The sequence below is a fragment of the Myripristis murdjan genome, chromosome 16 (genome assembly GCF_902150065.1).
Source record: "Myripristis murdjan chromosome 16, fMyrMur1.1, whole genome shotgun sequence".
Lineage (NCBI taxonomy): Eukaryota > Metazoa > Chordata > Actinopteri > Holocentriformes > Holocentridae > Myripristis > Myripristis murdjan.
The window spans coordinates 25,651,012-25,673,047 of NC_043995.1; the positions used below are offsets into that span (position 1 = coordinate 25,651,012).

Genomic DNA, 22,036 nt, shown 5'->3' on the forward strand with positions numbered 1-22,036 from the left:
TCGTATCTCTCGCCTCTTGTGGCCATTAGCTAATTCGACCCGTCGCATTTGCTGGCTCTGTCCGGATCGAATTTGTCTGCTATGGTTTTTTGGGTGATGGAAGTAGGGCCGTAGCAAGGAATTATGGGCCTCACACACAGGAGATTACTCCGTCGCCTTCCTCACTTTCTTCTCCTCTGCACACCACCATTATTCCACCTATGACAAACATCTGCCTACTTACCCGCAACTCATACACATACCAGTATAGTGAGAAATAAAAGTATAAAACATTCATAAATATACACTGGAGGCCTACAAAGAGGCATTTTAGTCTAAATAACTCAGGAGGCATCACTCCTCTTAGGGCTGTGGATCATCTGTGACACCTCAGGATGGAAATGAAACAGGTCTCACTGCTGCAGAGAGTAAAACACACATCCCACAGCCACACACACACACATTCGTTGGTGGTGGGTGGGGTAATAAGGCTTGTGGTGGGCAGAAATGACCAGAGCAATGAGCAGCAACAGAGCAAAACACTGAAAATGGATCGATTGTCCACCAGTCAGCTTGACGGGTCAGGCCTGACTGGATGAATCCCCCCGGCAAATTGTGTTTTTTTTTTTTTTTTTTTTTAATTTTGCCAATTCCCAGGTTGAGTTCCGGATTTATTACATTTTAGGATTTTTACCTGCCCCTTCAACCACCTCTTAAAGAAATACTCTTGACTTACCCTGACTGACGCAAGATGTTTGATGCCATTTTCACCTCTGTACCTCCAGTAGCTTAGTTCCTATGTGTAGCATTTTGTGTTAGCTTAGCATAAAGACTTGAAGTCTATGGGAGACATTAGCCTAGCTCTGTCAAAGTTAAAAAAAACAAACCATATGTGTATTTCCTATATGAATGAGACAGCTTTGTCATTTTGGTACTTTTTTTTCCCACTTTGACACAGGTAGGCTAATGACTCCCATAGACTTCAAGTCTTTATGCTAAGCTAACATGAAATGCTACCAATTTGAGCCAAACCAGTTAATCAGAATCAGAAAAGATTTGCTAACCCCAAAATCCCATAGAGTTGCAGAGTGACCTTTACTAAGTCAAACAATTTCTTGTGTCTGAATGAAAATGTATGTTGTTTGGTAGTTTTCCTTTTTTGTGTGTTGATGATTTTATTTGAAGTTACAATGGATCTCAACGCTGGATTATTGTCTCCATGCAGGCCATCGTACCCACAACTGTAACATGCTGTTGTCCTTCTGCTACATGGGATTTTATTTCCGAAGGCATTACTGGTCTCAAATCTGCCCCACTTGGCTAGAGGTCCCATATTGTGTTGCTACTGTCATCTGATGGCATGAACTTGAAGGTTAATACCCGTGTTTTTGAAACGTGGATCATTTCGTGTCATCGGTGGCTCACTAAGTGTTAATGTGTAATGCCATTTTCTACATCAACAACTTTTTTTTTTGTCATAAATGTTCCTCTTCTAAAGCTTCACTAAAACTTGCAACATGACACAATGGGACAACTTCCCATAAAAACTGATAGACTGTGGCCTGTATAGCACTTTAACCAAATATTTGTCTGGTTCAGAGTTTTAATTTTTCTTTTCAGATGCATTTAAAGGAAGAGCAGTGATGAATCTACAGCATCACAATATGATTTTTGAGTACTTTATATCTTGGATGTCACGACTAGTTTGGAGAGGAGCAGAAATGTTTGAAAATTCAGAATACATTTACTACCAGTGGGAGTGTTTCCCTTCAACTTCATCCACACAGAGTGCTTTTAGACTTCAGGATACAGCGGTTTAATTGCATTTCGTGACCTGTCGCTGCTGAAGTCTCTGCACTCTGCACGTGTGAAGTGGTGTGAGGGGAGTTTGGCACTTTTTTAAACATTTCCAATTAAAACGTGCCATGTTTACACTCCTCGTTATAAATACTGACAAAGTGCAACCTTCACTTTAGTTTTCTCAGCTGTTTCCTGGGCCGTGCATCACAGGGTGACAGTTGCACATGCAGGCAGATAATGTGAGGTGAATTTCCAAAACTCACTCTTTTAAACATTCAGCTGCTTTTTTACAGAAATCAGAAAAAGTCTGAATGCACGACCTCTGGCCCTGCAGTGGCGGTGCAAGAGTCCTGGGTGGTTCCTGACTGTCCTCACATCTCAGGTGTGGATAAAAAGCAGGGAGCCTGTCTCCTGAGGGAGGCTGCATTCTCACCACAAGCTAACTTTGTACTGCTCCCCTACATTTAAACTTATTTAAATAAAATTATATCTGATCTGATGTCTGTCTCCACTTTGTGTTGCGGCTCATTAAGCAGGGTCATAACAACAAGAATCAGCTGCGCTCATGTTTGGATTCTGATGGCCAGCTGATTTCTTGTCATCCAGGTTAAGGGGATTACTGGCAAACTGCTGATTCTTATCATTCAGGATTAGAGGAAAGGTTCCCGCTCATTGATTCTTTTCGGGCTTTGAAAACTAATTGGTGTGGACAAAAGGAGCTGTGCCGCTTATAATTTCTGTTATGGTGAGGATGAAAAACTATAGGACCCACAACTTTGCTGTTTGTTTTTGTCTCGAGTCTGTAACTCGCTCAAAGCCAAAATATGACTCGTGCATTCGCCGTCTGGGCACGATGGCACAAGTCTGATCAATTCACAAGCCCTGTGCTGCGCCAATAGATTAAAAAAAAAAATCAAGAAAGAAATGATAAGGTCCTGGTAGATAACGAGAGCTTATCTGACGATGAGCCTCAGCCTAGCACGAGCCGCCAAGACAGAGCAGCCAAAGTGGAAGAGCGTGGAGAGGCAGCTTATGGCAGCCAGCGAGAGGGAGGGAGGCCGGCCAGAAAACACAGCGAGAACTGCTTTCACTCACTAGCCTTGTTAGCCACAATTTGTGCAAAGATGCTTTTTGTATAGACAATTTTTTTTAACGCGACTTGCGATGGGTTTCCTGTTCTGTCAAATCTGTATTTACAGATTAATACACATGGTAATGCGAATGGTCTGAAATGGTGTGTTAGAATATATATTTTTTTCTCAGTAGAAAACCAGAGCCTGTCATTATAATGCCTGGGAGTACAGTATGTTTGGAAATGACCTACAATGAGCAATGTGAAGTCCAGAAATTTGGATTTAGAGTGCAATTGTCTTTTTTTTGTTCCTTTGTTCTGGGTTATTCTAGGTCCAGAAAATAACATCTTCAAAAAAAGCAAGCCAAAAAAAAAAAAAAAAAAAAAAAGCCAGCCACAACATTGGGACTATTAAAATACTATTGAGGATTATTAGTGAAGCATAAATAAACGTTATTATAAAGTGTTGCAATTTTTATGTCTAAGGGTGGGGATTCTGCTTTGTTTGTTATAAAATATTGGGTTTTAATAATTACTTGATAAATTAGCAAGATGATGGGATGTTGTTTAAGTGGGCTCAGTTTTGCAGGCCTGTTAACCCCTGAAAGAGGGGTTACACTCCAGAGTGTGTGTGTTTCTGTGTCCTGCAGCACCCCGTAATAAAAAATAGTGTTGCATTTGTGTGCAGTAGGCCTTTACATTAGTGAGCAATAGCTGCGATGCACATGGGTAGAGGTACGGGGTCGTGGTGGACCAAAAAGTCCTGGTTTGTGTTTCTTCGCCCCAGTCGGTCCCTGATCACACTGACAACAACTGATCACTCAGCACCACTTTTTGCTGGGTGGTAAAATTAAGCCCATAATGACTTTGAACTGAGAAAACCTTGCATGGTAGCTGCTTTCTGTTAACCATCCTTGGCTGTGTTGCCTTGAATATAAAATGCCTAACAAAGCCTTAATGCCTTGAATCTTACAGTGTCAAAATATAGGCATGATGATATGATTCTGTGCCAGAAGACAGCAGGCATCAATCCACAGGCAACTTCAGTGTCACAACATAACACTAATAACTGTAGGCGAGGGATTTGAAAGTAGGGGTATTTACAGAACCCCACAGAGAATAGAGCTTGGTTGCGACTTGCAGTGGGACAAAACCCAGCAGCACTTTCAGAATTTGCAAACAAGCGAATCTACGAGCAATGAATAATGAGAGAGATCAGAGCGGCAGAGCTCTTACCTTGTCAGCTGATCTGCACCCAGTGAGGAGATTAGAGGCAATGTCCACCAGAGAGGAGCCGGCAAGTCCTCATCTCCTTCTGCCTCTGCCTCCCACCCTCTCTCTCTCTTTCTCTCTCTCTCTCTCTCTCTCTCTCTCTCTCACGCTTGCAGCATTTTGGGTCCGTACTGTGTCTGCGTGCTCAATATTTCTCAACTTGTTCCTGTGCATGTTGGATTTATCTTGGTTATATATCCTGAAGTTAGTGGTTGTGTCGGTATATAAGGAGAAAATCTTTGGAAAGGTCAAGCAGGTTTACCTTTTCAAAGTCTTTACTGGTCATGGATGATTGGGCATCGTCGTATTTCATGAGTTAAAATGATACATACTGAGGTGTCATGTTTCACAGAGGCACCTGAGCACTGACCTCATGTGAGCCTCACACACTGGCCGCAGAGTCACTTTCGCATCTATTGTTGAATGGGATGAGCGGGACATTTCCTGTGGTAAGAGACAGCCTTACGTTTTATGAAAGAGCAGCCTCACCTTGCAGATGGGTAAGGAAGAAGAGGAAGAAGATCAGGGCGTCATGGAAACAAAGAACTGAATTCCTTGTCTTTGTTGTAATCTCTGAATTCTGATATTAAAGTCAAAATTCAAGGGAAAGTACAGCCTGGTTCCAGACCCCTGAATCACGAGCTTTGAGCCACTCTGATGATGGAAACAGTGTGTCACGAGTTGACAATTCAGTCTTAATATCAGTCAGGGAAAAGTCACAATTCTGATTCTGACTGTAATCTCAGAAGAGGGCGGAATTCTGAAAGAAAAAAGCAAGAAATCTGAATTGAACCTTATAATTTTGAGGCGGAAAAAGAATAAAAGAATGCTGAGTAAAATGAGTAAAATCTGATTTTTGAAAAGACCCAATTTCTAAGAAAAAATATATTTAAAAATATATATTTAAAAAATATTTAATATATATTTTTGTATTTTTAAAAAATATTTTACATTTTCTATCTATCTTTTTATCTATCTATCTATATATATATAATGTAATATATATATATATATATATATATATATATATATATATATATATATATATAAAATAAAGTACACATAAAGTACACATAAAATAAAGTACAAATAAAGTATATGTGTATAAAATAAAGTACACAAGTATAAAATACACATTCTCCCTAATCGTATAGGCTATCTTCTTTCAATTTTTTTTATTTTCAAAATTTTGACTGTTTTTTCTGAATTTAATTGATTGACTTTAATATCAGAATTCTGACATTAATCTCTGAAGTGAATTTTAGGACTGCACTAGCAGACAGGATTTAAAGTTCATTACTTTGGTTCAGTGTCCAGACAGACAGACAGACAGACAGACAGACAGGCATTGAGATGGTCTGCTACACAAACACCCCAGGAGACACCCTGCAGACCTCACTGGAGGAGCTCATGTGGAACGAGCTGGACCGCCGCTCAACACTGAGGGACGGCGTCTGAAGTCATGAACTGAGAGTATAAGCGGTGTTTGAGGGCTGGCAGGTGGGTGGGAAGCTGTGTTTGGAGTGTGTGTTACGGTCAGAAGTCACACAAGTGAGCAGCATCAGCAGGAGGGAACATGTGAGGACCGGCCTGCAGCGTTCAGTCACTCCCGGTCAAAGGTCAGGACCCCACCGACTGTCAAGAGAATCTATCAGTTTAACAATAGATTTAGAAATTATTCCTTTGTCGAAATGAGGCCAAGTAATACAAGGCTACAGCATTCCAGAGCTGGCTGCTTTACAGGAGGAACACTGAAATTTGTCTTACTACTCAGGTTGTGTACTTGAATAGAAATACACTGTAAAACAGTAAACTTAATTGCTTATTATATTACACAAGACACTGATGTATATTTCTGCATTGTATATGGACAAAGTCAAGACCTACACCAGTCTCATTCAGTTTGTCTGTAGACAAAACCAGTAAGACAGAAGCTTTCCATTTTTATTATTTTTTATAATAAAATCAGGGTTTTTTTCCTGTGTCATTGCCCAGTACTGAAAGTCTTTGATATAGATCTTCAATTAATGAACATAACACACCAAACAGCTACAAATAAAACTAGAAAACTTGCTCAACTGAGGATTCTCACAAGCTCTAGAGAGAGCTCTAGAGAACACACAGGGGAGCTGCCTGAGAGCGTTTCATTCCTACCATGCATGACAGCGACATCTAGTGGTGAAACAGAGCAGTCAAGTAATAAGTCATAAAAGGTAATAAGGTAATAAAAGCTTTATTGTAAAATGTAATTTCATCACATCACAAACATTAGCATTTTCAGGCGTAAGCTGTACAATGTAGGTTAAAAAAGAAAATTGGTGTAAAAACAAAACAAAACAAAAAACTAAAGCTGAAGTACTCAAAAATCTATCATAGCCAAGACTATTCTTACCATGGTTGCAAAGTCCTGAAACAATGTAATAACACAACTAAGATAAAGCTAAAGTCAAATTCATCAAAATATACAGTTTTTCTTATCAAGAATTTATTTTTTCACAGAAAGTAAAAAAGCCCCAAATCTTAATTCAGTGCTATCAACACAATAAAACCTACATAATTCTAATATAATGCTTACATTGTCTACATTAAACAAACTACATATCAATTTTAAAAATCAAGAGAGCTTAAACCACTTTGAACTGTATAATGTAACTTAAAGAGTAATCACTTAACTTTTGGGTCTAAAAGAAGAATTCTGTACATCATAAGGCACTTGTGGCAGCCACAATGTTTCATAAATGAAAAAGCACATAAAAACTACATTTGTGCTAGTCTTCCCAAATTAGATATTTACACATAAAAATCCAGTATGAAATTGTGTTGCAGTTACTGTTATGCATTATAAAATGCAATATAAAATCAGTAATATGAATAATATTTACAATCTTTAAAATTCATTATTCCTTTTATAGGTGGATCATAATTGTATGAACGGACACAATGCTCATGTTTTTCCTCTTTACACCACCAGGCTCTCCCGACTCACAGCCCCATTCTGAAAGACAAGAATTCACACCTCAATCAGACTAAAAATTACCACAAAGGAAGAATAGCTCTGCTTGCTCAAGGGACTGTCCCTTCACAGAAAAACAATAGGCTCCATCTTCACAACACCAAATGTGCCCATCAAGTTCCATGTATCCTGTCTAAGAGTTCTTGAGCAAGGCATTTTAGCTCCCTACCTGCTTCAATGAAAGGTGACATACAATAATTAGCCTTGGCCAACATATTGGCGTGACTCACCTTACGCAGGTTGCTTCTCTTGGAGGACGACACACTCTCATCTTCACTGTAGGGTGGAGGCGGAGGAGGTGGGAAGTCGTCACGGCGACCAGGGTAGCCAGAGGGTGGTGACACGGGGAGGGGCGGAGGCCCACGTGCTCCCCTTCCCCGGTCTGACCGGTCGCTCTCACTGTCCAAGCGTTCACGGCTTCGGGCTCTCTGCTGCTCTCCCATCTTTTTTCTCTCCATGGCCTCGCGCAGGAAGCTGTCATCGTAAGCGTCCCGCCCACCTCTGGCACCACCGCCCCGCTGGTGAGCCCGCTCCAGGTCCATTAGATCATCACGGCTACGGCTGCGTCTCCCCTGGAGGCCGCCATAGGCACCACCTCCTCTCCGGCGATCATCTGGGGAATAGTCACGGCGCCTGCGGTCATCAAAGTCACGGTCGTAGCCGCCACGTGCACTGGTGCTCCACTCATCATCCGAGCTAAAGACACAGAGAACAACCAATCAGAGAATGACTGTGCAAGGCAAATGAGTAACAGTTTCTGTTCCTATTTATTAATAGCTGTATGTACAAGTTTTAGCTTATACTTGTAAGGCACGTCCTTTATGGTACGACGACCCATATTTCAGTACAACAGCCCATTTCCTTTGGTAGGAACCGTTAATTAGAAAAGGGGAAAGTCCCCCTCCTGTTCAGTTTTTGCGTAGGCTGAGAAGTCCCACCCTCCAGTCATAAGATGGAAACTTAGAAAGCTGCTGACCTGGCTGGTTTTCAGAGCTTGCAGTGAACGCAGCCCATGGTCTCACTATCTCTCTGTTTCTGAAACTTTCCTGATTAATCTTTTGGACACCTTTTGTCAATGAGGAGAGATAAATACATCAGAAAAATGTACTGAGCAGGGTGCAGATTTAACAGAATTTATCAATCATATTGTTGGGCAGTTTTACATGGCTTAAAATGCATCTCTTGGTATTGACAGACACCGTTATGAATGTCCACTTTGCAGCACACTGAAAAACTTTGAGTTTCACTTTTGATTTCATAGCTGACAGTGAATTCATGTCTGGAGAGACAAAAAACACAAGGATGATGCACACCTCTTAACTGAGCAATAGAAGCTCATTTCGATCAATTCCATGTATATGCAGTAACTTGGCTGCCATGACAACACCAGTGATTGATGCACGCTAACTTGTGCCACACCGCCAACCAAAAGGTAAAACTCCTCAGAGTTACATGATTCATTTGGATGTGACATTTTTAATTTCCAACGACAAATTTTGCAGAGAGGCAGCAACATTGCAGGCGCACGATTGAAGCTAGGCAAGAGTAACAACCCACCCCCTCCGGCCTCTGGGCCCGTCGTTGCGCCGCTGAGGTGGGTAGTCGTCTCGGGAGTAGCGATGTCCAATGTCGTCAAGGTTGTCCATGGAGCGAGCACGTGCACGGCCTCCCATGTAGCCTCCAGATGGGCCCGGACCACGGCGTTGAGCTTGTTGGGAGACACTGCTGATGGTACTCATGCCTTCATCACCGTCATAAACGGTGGCCAGGGGCGGGGGCTGTGAACGGCCCCCACGTCCTCTGGGGTCGAGGTTGTCATGCAGGGAACTCACTTCACTCATGCCATCCACTGGAAGAAGAAATAATGAAGAATAGAAGGAAACAGCAACCATATTTTGAATACAATAGTGGTGCATTTTAAAGTTGTGATATCAGGGGATGTTTTCTTTCCTTCAGAAAAATATTTTGCTGCCAGTACTGCTCACTACCAGTCACTTATCTGCCACACGGAGAAAAGTTTCCCCTCAAAATCATGTCATATTAGACCTTTACAGTCACATCCATATCTTCCTATTTAGGGTGTCTTTGTTAGCTAGGACAGCAGTTAATTTCAAGTTCCAATTACACAAGGCATGAACTGTAAAATGATTTGGAGGAAATGCAAGCTACCCACAAACAAAGGTAAATGGGTTACAGCTATAATGCCATATAATTCCTATGTAACCAGAAGGCTGAGTAGGGAAATATTTTTTTCTATCCACAGCTTTCTGAGACAGTAAGTGCCCAAGTTTAAATTAGTGTCTAGGACATCACTGTGGGTCAGTCACTCACAGCGGTTGTAGTTGCTTGGCCTAGATGGGTCCAGGTTGGCTAGCTCCCTCTCCATGTAATAGATGGCTCGTGTGGCGTTCCCATCCGGATCCACCTGGATACGATACCCACTGCGACCTGGTGACAGCAGGAGAGGGAGTCAGAGATGCAGCCTCGTGCAAATTCATGTCATCAACAGAAAAAAATGATTAAAGTTGTTCGTGAGGTGAAACCACAGAATACGTTTTCCAATTACTCACTGTTTTCACCTCCATTGTCTTGGTCGTGCAACAGAGGTACCTGAGAGCCCTGTCCCACTGCATAGTCAAAACAGAAAACCAGTTACAGTAATGCCTCGATGACAGTTCGGGGTTAATAACTGATCAGCTCCGAGAGTACTGGAATTCGAGACATTCTGAGAACTGTGTCAGTAATGACTCAACACAATACCAAAATCTGAAGGTTGGGTAAAAAAAATGCCTTGCGGAAATCAGTTCTAGACTTGTTTCTGACTGTGCACTCACCTGAGCTTGCTCTGTCATATTCGCGACTGTAACTGTTCGGCTGAGGGGGGCCACCGATCCCGTTGGGTAAAGGAAGCAGGGGCATACCAGGCTGGCTCATTCCCCCAACATACGCTGGCTGTGCATACATACTGGGGGCGTAGAGGGTTGGAGCATACTGACTAGATACACCTTTCTTCACCGCTTTCCCTGCCTCGTACACTGGGAAACAAGAAAACATTCATCCACTGTTAATAGTGTTACTTTTGATACTGTTGGGGAGAGAGAGACAATTATACTGCTCCTACAGGTCAGTGGAGCTATTCTTTGAGTCTTTGTTGCAGGGTCAAAAATTAATAACCACATGTGCCAAATGCTGGTTCAATATTAAGGGAGATCTTAAAGCATTTCATGCAGTGTGATCTCTCTGGACAGGAAAATATAATGTAAAAATTCTACTTAATGGTCTTTATATTCTGTATGCTGTACAACAATAAAAAATGCAAAATTTGGTACTTACGTGCCCGTGGGCAACAGCAGCGTTCAGGGCAGCAGGGACAACTGATGTAGCAGCAGCAGGTGTGTGGACAGCACTGACACCAGCAGATCCCAATAAGGATCAACAGCAACACAAAGCCCAATATAACCACGACAACCAGCAGCCAGTCTGAGAGGAAAAGTAGGGGATGAAACAGACATCATTAGATGATCATCTTTATTTGATTTGATTTTATTTTTTCCGTTAGTGTTACGATCCTATTTCAACATGACATCAAAACGTCATTACCTCTTTAAGTAGATCCTTTAAATCAAGAAAATAAAGACATATTTTCCCAGTTTGTTAGGGATACAGCAAACTTATGTTTGTTTGCTGTTGAGATCCATCCAAGACCACACAATGTAAACTACTGATAACAATTACATATTTTGATGAGAAATGTGTTTCATTTTGGAACAGAACAAAACCACTGCCAACATCTGATATATCTAATGACAATTATCTGATTTTTTTTGCTATGATTAGAAAGATAACTTTAGCAATAGCTTTAGAGAGACAAAACTGAGGGCAGGTTTTCATGTGGTTACCCTTTCTGTCATACATGGAAGAGCAAGAGCAAAGAGTTTCAATTTACATAACTTCTCTGTTGTTTCTTTTTTCCATGTCTTTGCCTTCCCTTTCCTGTTAAAAATATATTCCCCATCCCTTTGTCACACATGGCTAGAGGTCTAACTGTTAATAAATGTCACTAGAGTATTTGTTACATTTTGTATTGCACTGCTGCCCTCTGTATTGTTGCCCCTCAGTTAACTAACTTGATTTGTCATTAATTTATGTAATTAATAACATCTTTTGCATGCTTATTATGGGAATATTCCCTCTTGTTTTGTTTTGTTTAGTGTGTGTGTGTGTGTGTGTGTGTGTGTGTGTGTGTGTGTGCAGGAGGAAGAGGGTGAGTTCAGTGGATAGGTCGAGTGAATCTACTTTCCAACAGTACGTTATGCAAATGAACAGATTAAATGAAACACACCACGCTCATGGTCGGCAATGTTTGACCGTCAGTGAGGTTTGACCGTCAGTGAGGTCTGTGGCCTTAGTTTTTGCGCTGTCTTCCTCACCACAGGCACAAGTGAGCCTCTTGTTGATGTCGGTTTGGTGTGTTTGGGCCGTCACTTGACAACTTCCAGTCCACATAGACTAATACTGGTTACGACAGACCAGAAAAACAGGTTTCTCCCTTCCATATTATGACTCAGTTCAGTCTCCACATGCTTCACAGGAAAGAAAGACAACAGAAACAGTGGTAGCGGTAGGCGGTAGATTCACTCTTTTTTTTAATCTACTGAAACGGCACCTGGATTGGCATAGGACAATCATTCTGCAAAGAAAAACATTATGTGGTATGAACAGTGAAGCAGATAAGGAACTGCGCGCTGAGTGCCCTTTTGCTTCAGGGAAGGTAGCAACAGGCAACTTGTGCTCAGGACTGAAACTGTGGTTGCGTGTAAAGCCATATAAGAGAAACCGTGGTAGAGATAGTGAAAGAGGGGGTGTAAGGTAAGGGGCAAAAAAGTGTAATACTACACAATAGTATTTGCTCATATGCTGCTGTTAATGTATTACGTTATTCTGGGGTAATTTTGTGGGACGTTTATAGTTAGAGCAGCACATGCAAGTGACCTATTTTCGAAATGAGTCAAACATTTAGCAGCATATAGCACTGGCCAAGGATCACAACAAACACCGAGCAAATGTTAAACAGAAAGATTTATGATGGCCAAAGTTCCTCATGCAATGGCACCAAATATATTCTAGTTTTGTCTAAATATGCCAACGACATCCCCCTAATGCAGAACCTCATACCTCATTCACCTCTACTGCAGGACAAAGTAACAGTAACACTGAACTATGGTAAGTGGCTTGTACTACCTTCCATAACCAGTAAGTCAATGCCAGGCAGGAGGTCAGTAGTATTTGACTTTCTCTCTGTGAAAGAAAGATAAAGCCACAATTACTTGAAAGTGTGCCTTGGTGTCTTTCTGTATATTCCGCCTACAGCTTTCCTTCAAAGGCTCTCAAGACTATTTATTTAAAAGTCCCACTTGTGGAAAGCACAAGGGTAGTAACTGTGTATTCCCCCAATGATTCATTAACTATTGAGGCAACTTGTTAGGCTAAATTATAACGCAATATTATAGTGGGAAAAAAAAACTGATTCTACACTACTTAACCTATTATTCACACTCCTTGTGTCAAAGATTGTTTAATTCTTTTGCGAGTGAATCTTATGTTTGATCTCATTCGAGCTGACCGGTAGAGATGAAGTAAAGCAAAAGGAGAAGAATTCAGTGGAAGAAGTTAAAGGACAGAATTTTTTCCCAGCACCGCATAGTTTGTAGTTTGTAGTATGTGTGTGTGTGTGTGTGTGTGTGTGTGCGCGAGTGAGTGTGAGTGTCCATGCCAGTTTTCGGAGTTGCTCACCCAGTACTATCAGCTCAGTGTAGTCCTCACTGTTCCCTGTGAGATCTTGGGCAGACACCACAGAACAGACGTAGACACCACTGTCGCCCCACGCCGTCTGAGCAATGTTCAAATCTGCCTCTGTGAGGAACAAGAGAATATTTGTAGTTTTGTACCAGATGGACCCTGTCAAGTAGCCTTAGAGATTTCAGCATCCACTCTGGATTTGGAGGATGTCCAGCTCCATACTGGATTTTGTTTCTCTTTCTTTCAGCTCACTTAAACTGAATGATGAATTAAAAATGATGAAACAGCACTCCAGAAACTGGTGGGGACTCGAGGTGCTTTCCAATGTGAAGGTTTGCACAAAAAAATTACTCTAAACTCTGGGCCACATGACCCTTGATGTCTAGCTCCCTCAGCACTATTTGTTGTGCTAATTTTGTTTGAGTATTGTGCAATGTTTTTGTGATTGGGATAATGTAATGTCAGCATCTGAGTGCCATGCTGTTTTGTACATGTTTAGTTCACTCCATGATGTACAAAACAATGCCAGAATTTGCTTGTCAGGCACCAGCACTAAAAACAAAGTGTAGGCAGATCTAAACACATAGTCCACAAGAAGTTAAGAGGTAGGCTATTAATCCATTACTTCATGTGTGATTACAAAAGGGAAACAATACCATGGTGCTTACTCATAATGACACACATCGGCTGCAGAAAAATCACCACCTTTGACTCAGTGCACATTCTTGGGCAACATATTTAGTTCAATGTTCTTTTTTAGTCTTCAGCCTGTTCAAAGTTTTTTATAGGGATGCACAGTATGTGATTGGCCAATATATTATCCTCTGATAAAAGAGAAATTATTGTTTTTGTTTTGATAATGGACTTTCAGGGAATATGAACACCCAATAATGTGGAACCCTTTCTTACAATTGCTGCTCTTCTCCTGAAGACAGTCAGAAGTTGTTGTATTTTATCATGAATATTTATGTGTATTCACTCGCCGTCATTAGACACTACACAACATGTTTAGACATTTGGGGTGTTGTTTATTTCATCATGCTTAATGTAAATATACTTTGTATTTAAAACACTGGAGATTAAATAAGTCTCTATGAAAAGTAGAAAGAAATTTTGGTTAAAACATTCACTGCCTTTACTCTCTTAGGCTTATCTCACTGGAAAAAATGTTCGATATCTCATGAATAAATCATTGATATTTTATATTCATGTTACAGAGATGTATCGCTTTGTGTGATTTTCTTTTCAAAAAATTTCCTAATTTTGTGTCTCTAGATAGGAAACCATGCCAATCCCCTTCAGTAAATCTGAATGAGATTTTAGAGGATACTCAACTTACGGTTTAGGATGCTGATCTTGCGGCCCTGATAGTCCTGGCCCAGGCTGACAGCGTTACCCTGCTTGGACGCCACAATACGCACCGTCCTCTGGCTGTCGCCACACTCGATGTTGGGGTCGTAGTTGGGGTTGTTCTGGGACAGGATGTTTTCAGCACTGCTGGGGTTCAGGGCAGCCTGAATGGGGTCCCGACAATATGACTTGTACCTCCACGTGACAACAGGAGGCTGAATGGAGGACGTTTGGTATTCACAGGTGAGGGTGACCGGCTGGAAGAGGATGACAATGTACCTCTTGGTTGGGCACCGGACCGAGATGGCCGTGGTAGACCCTGTGGGAGGGGAAAAGGGGAAAAAAAGGGATTTTACAGGATAAGAATGTGTGAAAAGATTATGTTGTGTGTGCACAGGATGCCCACAGGGTGTGTCATGTAGCGTTTCCTCAACACCAACTAGTATCACTGAGAGTAGGTGTGATGAGTCACCAGACAGGCGGCGTTTTCTGCCAAGATCTTGACCACTAAGGCCAAGTTCTGCTGAAACCGGAGGTGGAGTGGGCTGAATTTAGCCCAACATATGTGACTGAAAATGCAATCACTAACCCCTATTGATAAAACCTTCTCTGGTTAACCCAACTACATTTCCTCTAACATTCAAGCAACTCTGATGGAAATGTTTAGTGTAGGCAGGCACCCATGTTAGATGCTGCGTAATATTATTATTTTTCATAATCTGACATATAGCTTTAACATCAACTACAAGGCCTGACAACTACATCAGGTAACGTTAGCATTTAATATGTTCGTGGTCACTTTTTCCAAATGTCAAATGAGTTACAGTAACACTGAGTTATGACAGGAAAAGTTAATTTGTTTATATGGAAGGGGGAAAACATGAAGGGGGGGAAAAAAATCAACATTTCTGGTGTAACTTGCAGAGTTATAATTCACAGCCTAACTGCTGTGTGTTTTGAGACTAGTGGTGCTGTAACACATCGCCAGCAGTTAAGCCATTAAGTTAGCTACCTGACGTCGTGAACGTAACATTACCTTTCGACACTGTTAGATTAGTTTTGGAAGTACATATTTATATTTGATAATGACCAACGTTTTTAGTTTTGGGAAAAAAAAAAAAATATATATATATATATATATATATATATATATATATATATATATATATATATATATATATATATATATATATGTAAACGATGACTTAAAAAATTGAGGTGTCAAAGCTGACAAGGGTTAGAGTAACTCTTAGAACGGAAGGAAGAGGGCCCACCCAGTCCGTGGAGGAAAAAAGGCCCTGAAACTCACCTGTTACCATTAAGACGGCGGCGATCACAGTCAGCAACATTTTTAATCCACTTTTCCCGGGTTTCTTTGTCGACTAAACTATTATTCCGCTACCTGCAAGTGAAACTCGATGGGTTCACATACTACTAAGCACCTATCCGTTCGGTTTTTCTTAGCCAGGTAACGTCGCCTCCATTTTGTATCTCCGTGTCTTGTAGGCGAAACTAGGGGTGTACCTGAACGCCCCACGTCAACCGCCCAAACAACAACAGGTGAGCGCCCGTACACGGTGCCAGACACAGGGGTGGACGACATTTTCTCTGGGTTAATTTAATGTTACGTGGATTGTTTTAACCAAAAAATACAATGCGGCGGACCCGGATAAAGTTTTGTGAAAGTGAGGCTTTACTTTTTTGAGCAATTCCTCTCAGTAATATGCATCTAAATTTGACCGATTTACGATCGTTGACCCTCCGAGCTAGTTGGTACGGTCCAGAAAAAATGATAACGCTATCAAAGAGCCCTGTTTGTTAATTTTCAACCCTGCGCCTGGGAAAACAAGTGAGTGTGTGTGTGTGTGTGTGTGTGTGTGTGTGTGTGTGTGTGTGTGTGTGTGTGTGTGTGTGTCCTTATGTTAAGTTGAACACACTCAACATTACTGTGATGCACTAACGTGATTTATTTAAATCCTTAGAATGGACAGTTCTAGTCTAATTAGCCTAATGGTCTAAAGTCTCATTAATTTAGCTTGTGGACTCAGGTGTGTTAGTAGCGTTTATTGTTGATGATGGCTGATGTACTGACTAAGCCTAAACACAAGGCTTTGCAGCTGGTTATTATTATTATTATTATTATTATTATTATTATTACTTTAATTTTCTCACTTTCATGTTTTTAGCCTGTCAAAAGGTAAAGACGTAGCAGAAAATATTTCACAGCACACAGTCAGAAATAGGGGTACAGTAACAGTTAATTTCTGTCCCCCCAAGGTACAATCTACACAAATGCACCCCCCAAGGCTCATTGTTGCAACTCAAGGCAATTATGTGTACCTTTTTCAGAGGCAAAAATGTATATGTATGTGTTATAAAGCAATAAACGGCACATATATGTAGCCTACCATTTCTTCTAAATGTTAAGGTGCAATATCAGCAGGCAGTGTTTGTTAGGCCTAATAAATTAATAAATAAGTAAGAAATAAATGCACAAGCAAATAAATGAGGTAGACTGTTAGGTGATGGTGGTAGATTTTTACTTGTAGGTTTTGAGTAGCCTTGAAACGAAACAAGCTTTGCAGGTTTGTGGATATGAAAAATAGGATATACAATTATCCAGTCAGTTTTGTAGTTATAATACACGAACAAGAACTTTCTCTATAAGGTAGCCTATAAACGCAAGGGGACAAATAGTACCGGATGAATCATTCTGAAGAAAGATGGAAGAAAGATAAACCGAATCCACCCAGGTATTCTCATCAAATGGTTTCAGAGAAGCGCACAAGTTTGCTCCAAACCACAAGAGCGCGCACGCTGTCTTTGCCGTAGAGAGAGAGGGAGAGACAGAGAGAGACAGAGAGAGAGAGAGAGAGTGTGTGTGTGTGTGTGTGTGTGTGTGTGTGTGTGTGTGTGCGTGTGTGTGCGTGTGTGTGCGTGAGAGAGAGAGAGAGAGAGAGAGAGAGAGAGAGAGGAAGCAAGAAAGTGGCTTTTTGCATAGGCTACAGTAACTTCATCAGGCAAATGCAATCATAATAGATTTAATAAATCTTACAGTGTGTGATTGGCTGCGCCATAAAAGCTTTTCTAAACTTGTGATGTGAGCTTTTTTGCGATGAGAGAGAGGAGTCATTAGTGTCCCTGCTTTATTATGAATTCTCTACTATCATTAAAACACTACCTTCATGACATTACAGTTTTGCAGTAGTAAGCCTAGTCCACTAGTGTTAAAACCCACTAACTATCATCATGACCTGATCAAATGTCTGCTCAAGGAATAATCATGGAGAGGTGTCTCCGCACATCCGTTTTTTTCAGGTGCGTCGGACTGGGAGCGCTGGGTCCCGACTCTAATGTAAAAGGAGGAGGAATCCCGCACACTGAATAACTTGCATAAAGTATTTATTCAGACCTTCCTCAGACAAATGCATTTGTCAAACGTCACATCAGTAAATACTTTATGCAAGTTATTCAGTGTGCGGGATTCCTCCTCCTTTTAGCTCAAGGAATAGGCTAATGACACACACAGTCAAGCGGGTGATTAATATTTATTATGGCAAAGCACTGTTATATTCCATTTATATGCATGATGATTAGACATTTTCATAATCAGAAATGTCACAAATCAGGTCAAATCGTTCCCCTGCAAGCCCCGTATTGCCCCCAAAAGACAAAACAGCCGCTAATCAATATGCCAAGCAGCACGGTCGAACTCAAGCAGTAAACACCGCCTCTCTTCTCTGAGGCAAATTCATGAAGAGGAGTCACAGCAGGTTTTCTTCACAGTGGGACAGTTTCCACCCTGTGAAGGACAGGAACATGAAAGCCAGCACACTGTCACTGACATGCTCTGCTTTGCCTTTAAACATCATAATCCCGTGGGCCTTATTTTGGCTTTTTTTTTTTTTTTTTTAAGTGTATTTTCAATATAAATAATCAAACAATCAAGTTAGAGCGCCGTTTAGGGTAGATCTCAAAGGACACTTAGATCATGTCAGGTGATCATGACTCATTTATGCACATCAAAACCCTTGGGGATTTTAATACGTGGGTTGAGAGGGAGAAATAACACCCCTTGTAGATTATTGTAGCGAAATCCCCTTCCGGTCTTAATGCAGCCGAGGTGGTGTATGTAACCCACTGGTGTCTGTTGATGCATATTTCACACATACCAAGAACTGAATTGGAAGCACTCTACCACCAATAATTTAGCATCTGCTTGAAAGCAAAAACATAAACAATTAATTTTTTTTAGATAATTGTAAATAAATTCAGTCAGTAAGGGGTAAGACCGAACCCACCTTCTTGCCCACCAGCACTGAGGGGAAAGAAGAAAAAATAAGGTTAAATACTAAAATCTGACAATTACAGGTGAGACAAAGCATTGGTTATAGATTTCTGTTTTGCTTACTGGTCATTTAAACACATAAATATACTCATAATAATATAATAACACTGATATTGCAATAACATATTGAAGAGACTAGTAGGCCTACTTACTCGGTAGAGCAGCACAGCCACCAAGATGGCAACTGTAAAATGAGAGACAATTTATCCATACATGTGAGACAGTAAAAGATGAATATTTCTGTATGGGTATAATTACCTAAAATATTTATGTAAAATACATACCAGCACCTCCAATCAAACCAAACCACCAACGACTCTTGGGCTCATCATCTGGACCTGTGAAGTGTATTTGAAATTGCATTTAACTCATCAATTAACTTTTATTATGTATATATTAGTTAATCATTGTGTAATGCATGTGCAGTGCATTATGGACAGTATTTTATGGTCCAATACCTGGCTTACTAGGAAAGGTTTTCATGGTGGGACAGTCTTGAAGAGAAAAAAAAAAAAAAAAAGAAAACAGTTTATAGTGACACATATGGGCTATTTAATCGTAAAATAAGGATTATAATTCAGTTAAGCTTGACATATGCACATATAACTTCATGCAAATGATGTTTAAAATATTTTTTAAAATAAAAGTAAATAAAGTAAATAAAAAATAAAATATTACAGGCAAGGTATGTTTTACTCCTTCAACTCTGATTTTTCCCTTAACAGCAGTGTTAAGACACTGAAATATATCTGCTGCTTGAAAGGCTTCACTGAAGGTACATCACACTTAGACCGTGAGAAATATTCACACCCGCGATGCCATTATTTCATGGCTGCAGCTTTACACCAAATAGAAAAAAATCTGGACGTCTTGCAGACCATTTATACACATTTCCCTTTAATTCAGTAGCACATGTTTGGTATTTTTGGAAACCTTGGGATCTCCACTAGAATTTAAAACAAAGCTCGGTGGGTTTGATCAAAGCTTGGCCATGCAGCAATGAGAAACCCACCTGTGGCATCGGCAGGCTTGAAGAGGTAAACAGAAAAAGGAAGTTTACACTCCCGGCCACAATATCGACATTAAAACTTGTAGAGCTCTATGACGTTTCAGAGAAGTTAACATTTTAAATATCCATATATGTGACATACCTCTAGTAGAGGCATGGTAGTTATGTCCAGCAGCATCCTCCACGTCTAAACGGCTGTCAGTCCCTGAGCAGACGATGGTGGTGTTTCCTTGGACAAGGCACACAGAGCAGTTGTCAGGAGGAGGTGGCAGGAGGTCGGAGCACTCGGGGAACGTCCCGTTGTTGGTTTTGCTGTACAGAACAGTATCGTGTGATCCATAGATTGTCTCCAGCTTTTGACATCCGTCTTTCATGCAAGCAAAACAGGTCACTGGCATCAAAACAAAGCAAAGTGAGAATGAATAAGGGCGATAAAAGACAGAGGGTGCTGAGCAAAGTCTTTGCTTGGTAAATTACAAGAGTTACACAGTTTGATACAGAATGATTCAGCTTACGGTTTTGATCCACTGCATGTTGAGCATCTCTGGGAAATGCTAAAATGTAAGGAAAATATCAATTAGTTTTAGAGGTACTTTTGACAAGAAACACTAAATGAGACGACAACAATGAAATATTACATCAACAACGAATCCTGATTATCATGTAATTTACGTGTCAAACCAAACCAAAGTATTTATAAATGTTGCAGCTTTTTAAATAAGATCATCTGTTAGTCACCACTGAGGGTATTTAAAGTATCTCAAAATTTCAAACGACTTTTCTCAATAAACCATACAGAGGGTGTGATAATGAATGTCTCTCACATACCAACATGCGCCTGAGTCACTGGAACACGCAGTAACCCGACAGCCACACAAAGTTGAAACACTAAACATGAGGAAAATAGACAAAATTATCATTATTATCATTATTATTATTATTACATAAATAGGGTATAGGGGTAGAGATTCCTTTCCTTTCCCCCCACAAATTTTCTTCGGGAAAAAAAAATCTAGCTAAGGTGGCAAAAAAACCCAACAGAACCTTAATATCAGATAAATTAATTATATACTGACCTTTTGAACTGCAGTTTTCCCTTAACTTCCCCCTTTAAGTAGCTTTAAAGTAAGGAAAACATGCTTTCATATAGTACAATGGTACATAAATATTGTTGCAACCCTTCACCCCTCTGATACTGAGTGAAATATTCAAACCAAAAATAGACATATAGATAGACAGATGTCGTGGATTTAAGGCTGCAGCATTACCTTAAACAAACAATATCTACTTGTCTTGCTCATCATTTCATACAGTCCATCCTATGGATCTCCACTAGAATTTAAATAATAGCTCTGTGGGTTTGAACACCGCTTGGTTGTTAATGGGATGAGCAGAGGAGAAGGCGTTAACTATTAGTCAAAACATCTAACACTTAATATTTGCAATAGTACTCACTCCACATGTCTCTTCTCCTTTTGTTGTTTCTGTGAAAGCGACTTCTGCTTCTCTCTCTCTCAGGAGGTATTGGTGGGGCCTTTGGTTTTTCCTGATTGGGAGCATCCAGCATGAGCTTGGAAATTTTTCTCTTGTTTCCCTTTCCACTTGTGGCAAACGGCCCGTCACCGTTTCTTACTTGCTCTGCACCAGCCGGCCCCTCCTCTGCATCACAAGTGTCTCCAGGTGATGCTCTCTGTGCATCTATGCCTCCTTGTCGTGGAGTTTTCTCTGAATCAGGTGATGGCAGCTGGGTGTGGTCGTGAGCTGCAGATTCCTTCACTGATGCGAAATCCTCTGCCATCACACCACTGTTTAACATTTCCTGCCCCTCTATCGGAATGGGTTTGACCAAGCTGCCTCTGTCGGCCACAGGCATGCCAGCGTCACATGTACGGTACTCCTCACTCCAGAAGTGCACCATGTTTGAGGACAGGCCTTCATAACTGTGAGGTGAAAAAGGAAATGTTTTTTCTCCCTTCGAAATGACATGAGAGACAACATTTCAGATAACACGGAGAGTTTTTAACCACTGCGAGCAACAAGTGCCACTCGTGCTTGAGAAATAATGGTGCAGGTATGAAATATGTTTTTTAAAATCATCATATTAAAACAAACCAGGGGAGCACTGCATTAATATGTTACATTCAGTTTAGCCCACAGTTTGCCGAAAGGTTTTAAAGGTAAAGTGTCTGGTTTTAAACGCACTTACCCGCTCTCCTGGGTATGGAGGGACCGGCCACATTGATAATGGCCTGCAATGATAATCAATAATGAAATCATTCATACTTTATATTTTTTCCCATCATTTGATGACGATTGCAGTCATTTCCTAATGTAAACGACAGATAAGCCCTATTGTGTCATAGTGGAGATCAAAAAGCCATTTTAATGTTAAAA

The 22,036-nt window shown here is 40.7% G+C and overlaps 1 protein-coding gene across 2 annotated transcripts; it reads right to left on the reverse strand.

Moving 5' to 3' along the window:
- Positions 1-6,340: 6,340 nt before the first annotated feature.
- On the reverse strand, positions 6,341-15,811 carry lsr (lipolysis stimulated lipoprotein receptor). Of its 2 annotated transcripts, XM_030073465.1 has the most exons (11): positions 15,595-15,811; positions 14,275-14,604; positions 12,930-13,049; positions 12,378-12,434; positions 10,470-10,616; positions 9,971-10,171; positions 9,707-9,763; positions 9,468-9,584; positions 8,694-8,985; positions 7,367-7,832; positions 6,341-7,118 (listed from the first exon to the last, which is right to left on the reverse strand). In XM_030073465.1, the coding sequence occupies exons 1-11, from the start codon at positions 15,632-15,634 to the stop codon at positions 7,083-7,085; spliced, it is 1,863 nt and encodes a 620-aa protein (XP_029929325.1). In that variant the 5' UTR covers positions 15,635-15,811; the 3' UTR covers positions 6,341-7,082. The 2 variants fall into 2 exon arrangements, with proteins under 2 accessions (XP_029929325.1, XP_029929326.1); XM_030073466.1 differs by lacking the exon at positions 12,378-12,434.
- Between the last annotated feature and the right edge of the window lie 6,225 nt (positions 15,812-22,036).

What these genes read in the sequence shown, in the direction of transcription:
- lsr (XM_030073465.1), bottom strand. Translation starts at nt 15,634, where the DNA reads ATGTTGCTGACTGTGATCGCCGCCGTCTTAATGGTAACAG. An exon ending in CGCCGTCTTAATGGTAACAG is followed by an intron (nt 14,605 to 15,594) that starts GTGAGTTTCAGG and finishes CCCCTCCCACAG; the next exon opens with GGTCTACCACGGCCATCTCG. An exon ending in AGAGAAGCAACCTGCGTAAG is followed by an intron (nt 7,119 to 7,366) that starts GTGAGTCACGCC and finishes CTTGTCTTTCAG; the next exon opens with AATGGGGCTGTGAGTCGGGA.